This window comes from Microtus pennsylvanicus, chromosome 8 (assembly GCF_037038515.1).
Source record: "Microtus pennsylvanicus isolate mMicPen1 chromosome 8, mMicPen1.hap1, whole genome shotgun sequence".
NCBI lineage: Eukaryota > Metazoa > Chordata > Mammalia > Rodentia > Cricetidae > Microtus > Microtus pennsylvanicus.
The window spans coordinates 105,828,692-105,841,320 of NC_134586.1; the positions used below are offsets into that span (position 1 = coordinate 105,828,692).

General features: G+C 43.2%; 1 protein-coding gene across 2 annotated transcripts in view; it reads left to right on the plus strand.

Moving 5' to 3' along the window:
* Positions 1–12,629, plus strand: part of Slc1a6 (solute carrier family 1 member 6) — a 30,462-nt gene that overhangs the window by 4,486 nt on the left and 13,347 nt on the right. For both annotated transcript variants that reach the window (XM_075984290.1, XM_075984291.1), the window contains 4 exons: positions 2,035–2,246; positions 3,867–4,004; positions 9,678–9,882; positions 11,219–11,261. In XM_075984290.1, the coding sequence (XP_075840405.1) occupies positions 2,042–2,246; positions 3,867–4,004; positions 9,678–9,882; positions 11,219–11,261 (591 nt within the window). In that variant the 5' untranslated portion in view covers positions 2,035–2,041. The remainder of the gene's footprint in view (positions 1–2,034; positions 2,247–3,866; positions 4,005–9,677; positions 9,883–11,218; positions 11,262–12,629) is intronic.

Sequence of the window (12,629 nt, forward strand, 5' to 3'; positions counted from 1 at the left end):
TCTATCAACTGTCAACAGCTCTTGCAGCTAGACATGAGCTGATGATTGCCTTTTTGAGATGGGGTCTTTCTACCCAACCAGGGCTGGCCTTGAACTCCTGCTTCTCCCGTCTCAGCCTCCTGAGTGCCAAGATGGCTTTTCATCCAGTGTTGGTCTTATCTGAGGAGGCTGATTTGTAATCTGCAAAACCGCTGTCTGGACTGTACAGCATGGCTTGTAGGGCAGCGAGAAGAAAAGACAAAGTGTCTAGGCTCCTGACTGCTTTGGACTCAGTTGAATGCTTTTGGGATCCATGGTGATTTTGAGTTATCATTTGGGCACATAATGTCCCAGAGGAGAGGGAGAGACTGCTTATTTTCTGTGCAGCTTTCAGTCCTGCATCTGTAGTGTTCACAACAGGGTGAGAAGCAACACTGTGGCTTCAGGGGACCAGTCCTTTTGGAGCAAGATGCTGACTGGGTGGGGCTTCACACTGAGAAGCAAGGCCTTGGCTTGCAGCCTGCAGGGCATGGGTAGCCTAGTCAGGTGACCTGTCTTATGGAAGCAGATGGAGAACTCAGACAGATAGGGAGGGCAGCCATCTTCGAAAGACAGCCACTTAGGTAGTGGCAGCAAAACAATGATGAAACAGTTCAAGGATGCATGTGGTGGGGCATGCCTGCAACCCTAGTTCAAGGATGCATGTGGTGGGGCATGCCTGCAACCCTAGCGCCTTGGGAAGCTGACGGGATCAGTACTGGGAATTGAACGTAGGGCCTTGAACACGGCACGCAAGTACCCTACCACTGAACTATACAGCCTGGCGCTCTTTAAAAAGGAACTTTCATTTTTGATTGTGTGTGTATAAGTGCGTGCACGCGCATGCACGCACGTGCATGTGTGTGTGTGTGTGTGTGTCTGTACATGAGAGTGCAGGTGTCAGTGAGGCTAGGAAGGTACTTAAGCAGTTGTGAGCTACCTGATGTGGCTGCTGGGGATGAACTCTGGTCCTCTGCAGGAGCAATATGCACCCTTAATCAATGAGCCATCTTCCAGCCCCTGCCCACTAACTCTCTTTTTAAGTTTTTTTTTTTTTTGAGACAGGTGCTGGCCTTGAACTTGTAAACTGTTTGTCCCCCACCCCACCCCTGAGTTGCTGGATTTACAGGACTGCCAAAGACTGGGCCAAAAGTCACCATTTCTAGGCTGTTTTGTAACTTCCAAGTGTTTAGCAGTTTAACAGATTGTTAGGTTTTATATTTATGTGCATTTTTTAATTTATGGAAAATACAACATCCCATTTTGGATACCTTAAAAAAAGTAAGTCAATAAGGATAAATAGATATGGGCAAATGTAAAAGACGGATACAAAGTCTGAGATTTCACTCCAAAAGAGGTTCGTAAACATCAAGCTGGGGCTAAAAATGTAGTCATTTCCTTCCTGAGCGATCCCTCCCTTACTTTATTGCTCTCTTGGTCATGTACACAATGTAAGCCACTTTAGTTGGGTCCCCCCATTTACCAGGCACTTGCTGAATTTGTTCTTGTGAAAAGTCGACTATGGGCGTCTTCAGACTGGAGGCTCAACTATTGTGCTGGGGTGTGTGTGTGTGTGTGTGTGTGTGTGTGTGCCCTTTCAAGAGCTCTTTATGCAATCGGCATTCAGCAAAGGCATGGCGCTTTGGTTTGACTGCTGCAGTATTCCCCAATTGCTTGAGATGATCTCAGTGAAGGAGGAGACTGGAGGCAGAAAACATTAAAGGTGTGCAGTATTTGTGTGTGTGTGTGTGTGTGTGTGTGTGTGTGTGTGTTCTTATTCCCTGTCTCTAACCATCCACTCTGGTGTGTTTGGGTCTAAAGGCCTTAACCTTTTGCAGCTAGGATAAAAACTAAATCCGATCCAGGCAGGTTCTCAGGTGTCCCTGCAAGGTAGCATACTGGCAGATGAAAATCGCCCCTTCCCTGATTTCTGAGCTGCAGTGCCCGCCCCTCGACCTTACCCACTCCTTTCTCGGACTCCTCCCTCACCAGACACGGTCTCTTCTGTCCTGGCAGAGACACGATGAGCAGCCACGGCAACAGTCTGTTCCTGAGGGAGAGCGGCCAGCGCCTGGGTGGCGTGGGCTGTCTGCAGAGCTTCCAGGACAGTCTGCAGCAGAGAGCTCTTCGCACGCGCCTGCGTCTGCAGACCATGACCAGAGAGCACGTGCGGCGCTTCCTGCGCAGGAATGCCTTCATCTTGCTCACAGTTAGCGCTGTGATCATTGGTGAGCTCTGCTTAAGGGAGGCGGGACTTCTTTTAACATCACCCCTCCTCCTCCCCGCCGTGCATTCATCTAACAAGTCCCCAGCCCCTCAGAGGACATAGGCAGAGAGGGTACACACACAGGCAAACACAGCTGTAAAAACACGATGTGATGTCACATGTGTGAATATGTACACACACAAGTACACTGTGCAGACATGCACTTTACAACTACACACAGAGAATGACGCATATATTTCACATATGCACAGAATTTAGAGGTGTAACCACATAAACTGTGCAAACGTTCATAAATAGGCAGCTATTCATCATACAGTTGGGATATTGCTTCCGTCAAATACTACCCCTTTTGGTTTAAGAAACTTGAATGTCTATTGATTTAGATATGCAGGGATTTGATTATTTACAAGCTTTTGTTGTCTGTGGATGCTTAAATTTCTTAAATAAAATGGTGCTAGTGTTTGTATAGGATCGGTGGCTGTCTTGCTCTTTTGGTTACTTTCAACACCTAAAGCAATGTAACCGCTAGGTAAATAGTTGCTATACTATATTATCTAGGAAATATTAATAAGAGAAAAAAATCTCCACACGTTCAACAGATACAACTGTTGAATTATGTGCATGTTGTATAAAACAATGGATTTCATCATGACATCTATATATTCAATGCGCTTTGGTCATATTCTTTTTCTTCACCCCATCTTTCTTAGTCAGCCCCTGCTGTTCCCTTTCCCCCCGCCTACTAGTTCCCCTACTGCTTTCATTAGATACAATTTTTCCCCTAAGAATTTCCATGTGTGCTTAATTAACTTGACAGTGTGGCATCCAAATATACCAGGGCCGGCTGTGTTAGACTTTGTGAACACTTTCTCACACTCATATATGCATTTACATCTACATGCTTAGAAGCCTAATTGCATATGCACTTCCATATTTGAAAGTGATAACGTAGACACAAGAGTCACACTTATAGACATGCCCAAGAAATGCATGGCATATCTTTGTATATGAGCCCACATATGCAGTCACATGTTTATGCTCACAACTGGACGTACACTCTCCATATATGTGCACATGAATGTACACACATACCCAAAAGCACACAAATGCATATAGTGCACACATATATCTGTGTGCACACAATGGTACACACATACATACCCATTTATACAAATGCACACTATGTACATATATACTCATGCTCACACAAATGTGCACACATACTCACATACACACTGACATGCATACATACCCACGAACATACTCATATACACACAGATCCATGCATACACAAACACACACTTATAGCTAACACAATGTACTCATGCACATACCCATACATATACCTAGCCATGCATATACTTTTTAACACAAGCCCACACACGTGTAAAGTACACACAAATACCCACATCTATATCCACACAAGCACACACACATACTCATGCACAAATGTACCCATGCACATACAAATCCACAGAATAACCAAGCGCAGAAATACACACCCTTATAAAATATTCACTGCTCACCCTAGTGCCCTCTTTGGGCATCTTTGGGATAGATGGGCCCTGCATGGGGTTGAGATCCATAGTCCATTCAATGAACCATTCTTTTGTTGCTCTAGGAGTCAGCCTGGCATTTGCTTTGCGCCCATATCAGCTCTCCTACCGCCAGATAAAGTACTTCTCTTTTCCTGGTGAGCTGCTCATGAGGATGCTGCAGATGCTGGTACTCCCCCTCATCGTCTCCAGCCTTGTCACAGGTGAGAGCCCAAGCCATTGTGCATCTTCAGGATCCACTCGGAGTCCAAACTTGAGAAAAGAGCCAGGGCTACCCTAACTATGGGAGCCCTTTCCTAACTCACCAACTCAAGCTATGCCCAGGTCTTGCTTAATTTCTGCTGCCACATGATCCATGTAGCCCGATAACTTTCTTGTGCTTTTGCTTGAAGGTAAAATACCATCCTGCATGAGTTCAGAGTTATCCAGAGGGGAGAAAGAGACCATGGAGGGGCAGAGAAGGTGGATGGGATGTGGGGTAGATGAATAGGAGGTGGGATATGGGTGAACATGTAGGAAGTGAGTGGGATGGAGGTGTCAGGATGGAGGATGGAGGAAGGGAAGGAGCTGTGGATGCATTGTGTAGCATTTTTCTTATAGATGGTAAATGTTTTTGGCTTCAAGGGTCGTCTGATCTTCATTGCAATGGTTTGATTCTGATGCTGGAATGGAAGAGCACCTATAGGCAATATGTCAACAAATGGGCATGACTGTTGCCCTAGTTTCATTGATGTTGTAATAAAACACTTGACAAAAGAACTTAGGGGAGAAAGGGTTTATTTTAACTCTCAGTTCCGGGTTGTATTTCACCATTCAGGGAAGTCAGCATAGGAACTTGAAGCAGCTAATCATAACCCACCCAAAACCAAGAGCAGAGAGAAAATAAATGGACACATGCTTATTTGTGTCATGCTCCACTCTACATGTATGCGGTCCAGAATCCCTTGCTTAGGGAATGGTGCTGCACACATGGGTGGGCCTTCCTCCTTCAGTCAGTATAATCTATGCCACCCCCACAGACACACCCACAGGTCCACCTGATCTAGACAATCCTCCATTATCTCTTCCTAGTAGTTTTAGATTGTGTTAACTATTGAAACTACTCATCAGAGTTGTGTTTCAATAAAACTTTATTTAGTGCACCAGATTTAGCTCATAGGTGGTGCTTAGTAACCCTTGGGTTTAAGGACAGAAATAATGATCACGGCTTAAAACACTGCTTTCTTAGGTTGGGCTTCTTAGAAGTCAAGCCTGACATATGAATCTGGTCAAGAGAGACTCATGGAGGGAGAAACCCATGAGGAAGCTAGGGAAGCAGGGTGGGGAAAGAAGCTAAGCAAAGATGTGTGTTCAGAAGAAGGCTGGTCTCTTAGTGTGATCTCATTGGACGGGATCTCTGAAGCGTGAGCAATATCATGGTGTTGTTCCTCACCCCTAACTCTGTCCTCATCTGAATCCCTGCCCCAGCCAATTATTAGTAGAAATATGGAGCGGCGGCGGCGGGGCTACGTCCCCAACACCCGAGCTGCCTGCTCGGCTAGCTTATGCCCCGAAATAATTACACAGACACTGTATTCATTTAAACACTGCTCTGGCCCATTCCTATCTAGCCTCTTCTAGGCTAATTCTCACATCCCGATCAACCCATCTCTAATAATCTGTGAGCACCTGTCTTATCAGGAAGATTCTAGCCTAAGTCCATCCTGGGTCGGAGCTGGGGCATGGTGTCTCTCTGAAGCGTCTGCTCCAGAGAGGAGAGCTGCGGAGTCTGACCTCACTTCCTCTTCCTCCCGGCATTCTGTTCTGTTTACTCCACCTACCTATGTCCTAACCAATGAAATGAGCCAAGGCAGTTCCTTTATTAGCCAATGACCTTCGTCTATCATTTCCCCTTTTTCGGTTTAAACAAAAAAAAAAGGCTTTAACTTTAACATAGCAAAATTACATATAACAAAACAGTTATCAAGTAAAAGTTACAATAATCTTTATCATAGCTAAGGAAAACTATAACTAACTATTCTTAACTCCATCAAAGACTCCAGAAAGATACAATACTATCTAAGCAAACAAGAAAAAAGCAACTTTTAAAACTCTAGAAATGACAGAGATATCTCGCTGCCTGGACAGTCACCCAAAGTTCCTCTGTACCGTTGGGGCATCCATCTTCAGCCTTCAGGCCCATGGTATTCAGCAGACATTTCCATAAAGCAGGAAAATTCAAAGTCAGTTCAGTCACTATCTGTTGTGTCCTGCAGAATGTCTCATAGACTCTTTCATGAATCAGGAACCCCGAAAGATCATCTCACCTTAGGCAAGTTCAGTAGTCCTCTCTCTGTGGGTTCTCTGTGTCCAGTTTATGCAATAGTCCAGGCAAGAGCAGTTTCTTGCCCAAATGGCTATCAAACTCCATAACGAGCCTCTTCGATGCCCATCTTCCTCTTGAAGTAGATTGGTGCTGCCAGGAGCAGAGTGTCTCATTGTCATGAAAAACCCTAAGTTATTAAAATTTTTAAAATGCCATATTCTATAATCTTTGAAAATATGAAAAATGCCTATCTAAAATATATCTATGCACATCTAGAAAATCTTAACAAACATGACTACAAGCTTTACTATTATCAATGATTATCCATTAACAACCTATATTTCTTAATTATACAGTACATATTTAAATGAACTACACAATCACAATACCTTAATCAAAATCAGAAACACTTATACATATAACAAAATTGACCTTAAAATCCATACCAATGCAAATTATTCATACCTATATCATTTCCCCCTTTAAATGTAAAAGAACATTTATAAACAATATTTTGGGAACATGGGCGCAGTTTTTTCTCTCCAAACTGCTTCCTGCTGAATGGGGGCGTCGTTAATTAGGTCTTTCATGGTATAACCTGTGTGCTAGTTTCATCTCAGTTGGCAGTTGAGTGAAGCAATTTTCTGAAGGTGTTCACACCAACCCTTCAGGAGGACGTGGTCCATCATACCAAATCGGAATAGATGCAATCCACAGGGTCTGGTCCTCTGTGAAAACAAAAGAAGAATCTCTTTTCCAAAGTATCATATCCTTAGATCCAAATTTTGAAATCATACCCTCATGATATCCGTTCTGGTTCCACTTGGCAGCCCATATAATGAAATGTCTCTCTGTACTTAGCTCCTTCACAGTCAAAAATTTTAAAGAAAACACAATGTACATAATCCAGACTCTCTGTGGATTTTCCATTTTTACGTGGCTTACTTTTCTTTATTTCTTTTAATCTCTTAACTATCTGTACTCTGTCTCTTTACAGACTTTACCTTTTTTTTAAACCATTAACTTTATTCTCTATATTCTTTTTCTTCTCTCTCCCAAGCCAACATACATTCATCCAACAGTGTGACTCATTTAGTGGTCTGAATCTGTCTTATTGTGAATCTACAATTTTTTACTATCCAGGAGCACTTTTGATTTGCGCCTCTAAATCACTAGGCGCTTAAGAATCTAAGCTGTGACATTCCTAGGTTAACTTTTTGCTTTTTGAGCGTATATCTTTGACCTGGAATAACCCTGTAGACCAGGCTGTCTTTGAACTCTCAGAGATGGGCCTGTCTCTGCCTTCCAGGCATTGGGATTAAAGGCGTGTGCTACCACACCTTGAAGTCACAGAGGAGAACTTGAACTTTTAGTCTGCATATATTTTCAACACACTGTAAACCATTTAGAAATTTTCATTGTCTTTGAATCTCTCTTTACTGTATATCTCTCTGTTTTTTGACCACATGAGTCTTTAATTTACCAAGCAATATCAGTAGGACTAAAGGCGTGGCTTTGCCGGCTAGATGTAGCCCATTCCTTAGCTTTCCAGCCTCATGGCGGATGTACAGGCTGCAGCCATGTTTATAGCCACACCTCTATGGCATTTCAAGGTCCCTGCCAGCCAGCAAGCTACAACAGACAACACTCAAGTCCTCTCTCTGTAGCCGGCCCTCCTGCCTCAAACAGTCAGAGTTTGCCCTGGCAGGATGGCCCAGAAAGCCGGAATTTTTAAACAGCACAGCTTTTTTCCTGCTACGGCTTAAAACCGAAAAGCATGCGTTCAGCTTTTCGTCAACACCGTTTAAGTGTTTCGTGGCAGGACCTCTTAATGAGCTGCAGGCTTTGCAGCTAAAGCTGAGTCAGGAAGCCTCTCTTAGATGAGGCGCTTGCTTGCCTCTGGCAAGCAGAGTAGACCCAAGAAATTGCCATAAGAAACATGCTTTACTCTATTCTTTTCCAAGCTTTCTCAAGCTTTCTGTGGACTCAGTTAGCCACACGTCTGGGTGCCATTTGTAGTAATATGGGCGCGGCGGCGGCGGGGCTACGTCCCCAACACCCGAGCCGCCTGCTCGGCTAGCTTATGCCCTGAAATAATTACACAGACACTGTATTCATTTAAACGCTGCTCTGGCCCATTCCTATCTAGCCTCTTCTAGGCTAATTCTCACATCCCGATCAACCCATCTCTAATAATCTGTGAGCACCTGTCTTATCAGGAAGATTCTAGCCTAAGTCCATCCTGGGTCGGAGCTGGGGCATGGTGTCTCTCTGAAGCGTCTGCTCCAGAGAGGAGAGCTGCGGAGTCTGACCTCACTTCCTCTTCCTCCCGGCATTCTGTTCTGTTTACTCCACCTACCTATGTCCTAACCAATGAAATGAGCCAAGGCAGTTCCTTTATTAGCCAATGACCTTCGTCCATCAATTATTGACTGTAGCTCACTCCGGGACCTTTCTGGAAGAGGAAGCTCCCATTCTGCTGGGGATCATTCTTAGTGGAAGGGGGGAAGTGAAGGCTGTTAGCATCCCAAACTCATAGAAGCTGAATGGTTGCATTGGCCTGGTAGGGAACATGTAGGTACAGCATGAACAGTATCCAGGCAGAGTGCAGAAAGAAGTGGGTTGGAGGGAGGTGAGAATTGGGGTGGACCATGAGATGAAGGCTTCAATGTTTGTGATATTCATGGTGCAGAGATAAGGGGGGGGGTTAGGTGGGAGTTAAGAGGTTGACTTGGAGTAAAGGGAAGGTACTGTGATTGGTAGAGTTATTTGCTCGTGTGTGTGTGTATGTGTTGTGTGTGTGTGTGGCCTCCAACATGTGTATGGTGGTGAGTGAATTGGTTTTGATTCAGGTTTACCCAGTTACTCGTTTCTTGAGCAATATTTTTGTTTTAAAAATTGTTTTTAGCTTGAGAATAAAAATCTGAATCATCCCTTGGTTGAACTCCTAGGGGACTAGTTCAGAAATCTCCATAGAAACCAATACCTGAGAATGCTGAAGCCCTTTTTGCAAAATGATGACCTATGCCTCCTCTCTTGTGTACTTCAGATCATCTCTAGATGACGGATATACCATATAAACTATACAACTTTATTTCATAGCAAAACAAAACTTATTTACTTTTATGTATTTATTTTGGTATTATTATTTAACCATGTGCCTATGTGGGTATGTGCACATGAGTGCAGGTCACCATAAAGGCCAAAAGGTACCTGGAGCTAGAGTTACAAATAGTTGTGAGCCACAGAATATTTCTGCTGCTGATGGAATTTGGGTTCTGTGTAAGAACAGCATGTCTTATTAACTACTGAGTTACCTCACTAGCCCCTTTATTCACTTTACAAAACTATAATCAATTTATATTTTGCCTCATAATATATTTATTCATGATAGCATAAAAGCATTTGTATAGATAACTATCAGCAGTTGAAAGTGAACCTATGATTTCTGTGGACATCTTCAGTTAAGGAATATGCAATAATTTTTGAGCTGATGGTATGGAGTAGGTGGAACAGATGGAGGGAAAAGGAGTTGGTTGCTGTGGCACGGAATGCACTATCTCTCTTTTAGGTATGGCATCCCTGGACAACAAGGCAACAGGGCGGATGGGAATGCGGGCAGCTGTGTACTACATGGTGACCACAGTCATTGCGGTTTTCATCGGGATCCTAATGGTCACCATCATCCATCCTGGCAAGGGCTCCAAGGAGGGGCTGCACCGTGAGGGCCGAATTGAGACTGTCCCAACAGCTGATGCTTTCATGGACCTGGTCAGGTGACATTCTCATTTTGTTGGGACTTCTGGATGTACATGCAACAATTCTCTTTCTCTGAGAGACCACAGGAAAAGGTGGATCTAGTTTGGAAAAGAAAGCAACTATTGGTTGCTATTTGTGGTACTCAATTTTTGCCCTGCATATCCTCAAGAAAGCTACATCTAGATATGACTTTGAACTCTGAGACTAGGGAGGACACAGTCTGAGTATCTCAGGACTGAGAAAAAGGAGCTGCTGTTCATTAGGTGTTCCCAACTTCCTTTCATGAGCAAATGATTCTCTTAATCCAACAAGACTTTGCTGTCAGAATTGACATCAAAGTTAGTCATGTTGTTCTCATAGTACTGACTTGGAGTTGGAAGAGTTTAGGAACTGTTATGGTGTTTTCTACTGCTATTATATAATAGCTGAGGGTCAATGAGAGGGCTCAGTGGGTAAAGGCACTTGCTGCAAATCCTTTGGATCCACCTGGTGGAAGGAGAGAATCTCGCATCCATATACATCCTTTGGCATATATGTACACACACACATACACACATGCACACATATGCATCCCTAAATAAATGTAATAAGATTTAGGGTCAGTGAGGTGATTTAGTGGGTAAAGGCACTTGCCTCCAGGCCTGACAACCTGGTGAGATCCACATGGTGGAATGAGAGAACCAACTCCTACACGTTGTCTACCTTTTCTATGTACACCATGGCACTGCACCTCCCCAATAAATATATTAAAATTTAAATGAAGTGAAAAGTATACTTGAAATCAAGTTAGTTGTAAAATAAAAACAACAACAATATCAAAAAGAAACAAAAAACCAAAAGTTTATTTAGCTCATTATTTAGGAATTTAGGATGTCCAAGAACTTGGTACCAGCATCTAGTGAGGACCTTCTAGTTGCATGCTAACATGGCAGAAGGCATATGTATAGTTAGCCAGAGCAAGCATATCAAAAACAAAGCCACTTTCTATTAATCTATAAACCTTATAGTACAAGGATCTACCTCTCAACATCTCCTTTATGGCAGTCAGATTCCAACACGACTTTTGGAGGGGCCTAACTGTACTCAGTCCAAGGTAAGTTACACCTGCACCTTCGAGCAGCTCTGTGGGGCTGGGTGATGTCCTCTGGCCTTTGGTTACCTTGTGTGGAAGCTAGGGATATGAACAGTATTTACTTCTAGGGTCACTGTAGGGCAGGCACTTGGCTCAGCACTTGGCCCACAACATGCATTTCTATGTTGCCTGCTGCTACTATTGTCATTGCTTCTGCAGTAGTCACCTTTGGCTCACTTCCAAAGTCTAACCACTTTCTCTTCTCTGATGTTTTTGTGCAGAAATATGTTTCCACCTAACCTTGTGGAGGCCTGCTTTAAACAGGTTAGGAGGAAGCACATGGTTTAATCAAGGAGGGATGGAGGGGAGAGGGAGCTTGCTTCCCAAGGAGAAGGGTGGGAGAACGGCCTAAAAGAGTGGGTAGGTGGGAGGCCTTGGGGAGGATTCTGGGAGAACAAGTGTACTTCCCATGGCTATGATGGTGATATAAAAGGTTGCCAGGGTATGGGCTCATACTGAGAATCTGGAGTAGGCGTTCTGGGACTTCTGATCACAGATATCCTAAAATGTGTCTGAGCATCACCTTGGGGCTGATAATAGAAAATTGGCCACAGGCAACGTGTGAAGAGGACTTTTCTGTAAAATTTTATTTACAGAAGCAAGTAGTGGACTGGATTTGACCATCAGAGGGTGTTTAACAACCCCTTTATTGCAGGCTAGACATAAAGATGCAGACTATATAGCCATTCTTCCATGCTTTGGTTTTTAACATCCTTGTTATTCAGTTACTCATTTCTTCTCCTTGGTGAAGAAGATGAAATACAGGTCTTGTTTATATTAGGCCAATGTCAGTTATTTTATTATTATCATTATTAATCATCATCAATATGTGTGTATGTTTGTGTGTGAATGCATATCAGGTGTAGACGTGGATCTCACATGACAACTTTTGGGAGTTGGTACTCTCTTCCCACCATGCTTCTGAGGATCTAACTCAGATTGTCAGGCCTGTGCACAGTGAACACTTTTACTTGCTGTGATCTGTCTTTATGACCCAGTTACTCATTTCTTTAGTCATACATTTTATTAAGAACTTTAAAATTGAAATATAAAAATTGTAGTATCCCTTGGCATTAACAAAGATTGTGTACAAAATCTTTGCTGCTCAAGTCTCTTACAACAACAGGCAGAATTTGCTAATGACCTCTAGATCATCCTCTAGGTGACACAGTACAGCTAACACATGTAAATGATATGCAGACAGCTGTTCTGCATTAGAACCATTTAGAGCAGTGGTTCTCAACCTGCCTAATGCTGTGACCCTTTAATACAGTTCCTCATGTTATGGTGACCCACAACCATAAAGTTATTTTCGTTGCTACATCATAATTGTAATTTTGCAACTAAGAGGTGTCTTAGTTCCTAAGAAACTTAGAAATATGTGTTATCCGATGGTCATGACCACAGGTTGAGAACGGCTGGTTTAGAGAATAATGACAAGACAAATGTGTGTATGTGTTCACTACATAAATGGTTTTCTTTTAGTATTTCCAATCCATGGCTGACAGACCTAAGTCATGATTGCACAATTTGTGGAACCAATGAGTTTTTGGCAGGCTTTCTAATTGGAGTATGGGTGAGGGGTTACTTACAGGAGCAGGGATGACTCAAAGACATCTGCATCCTCAGAAA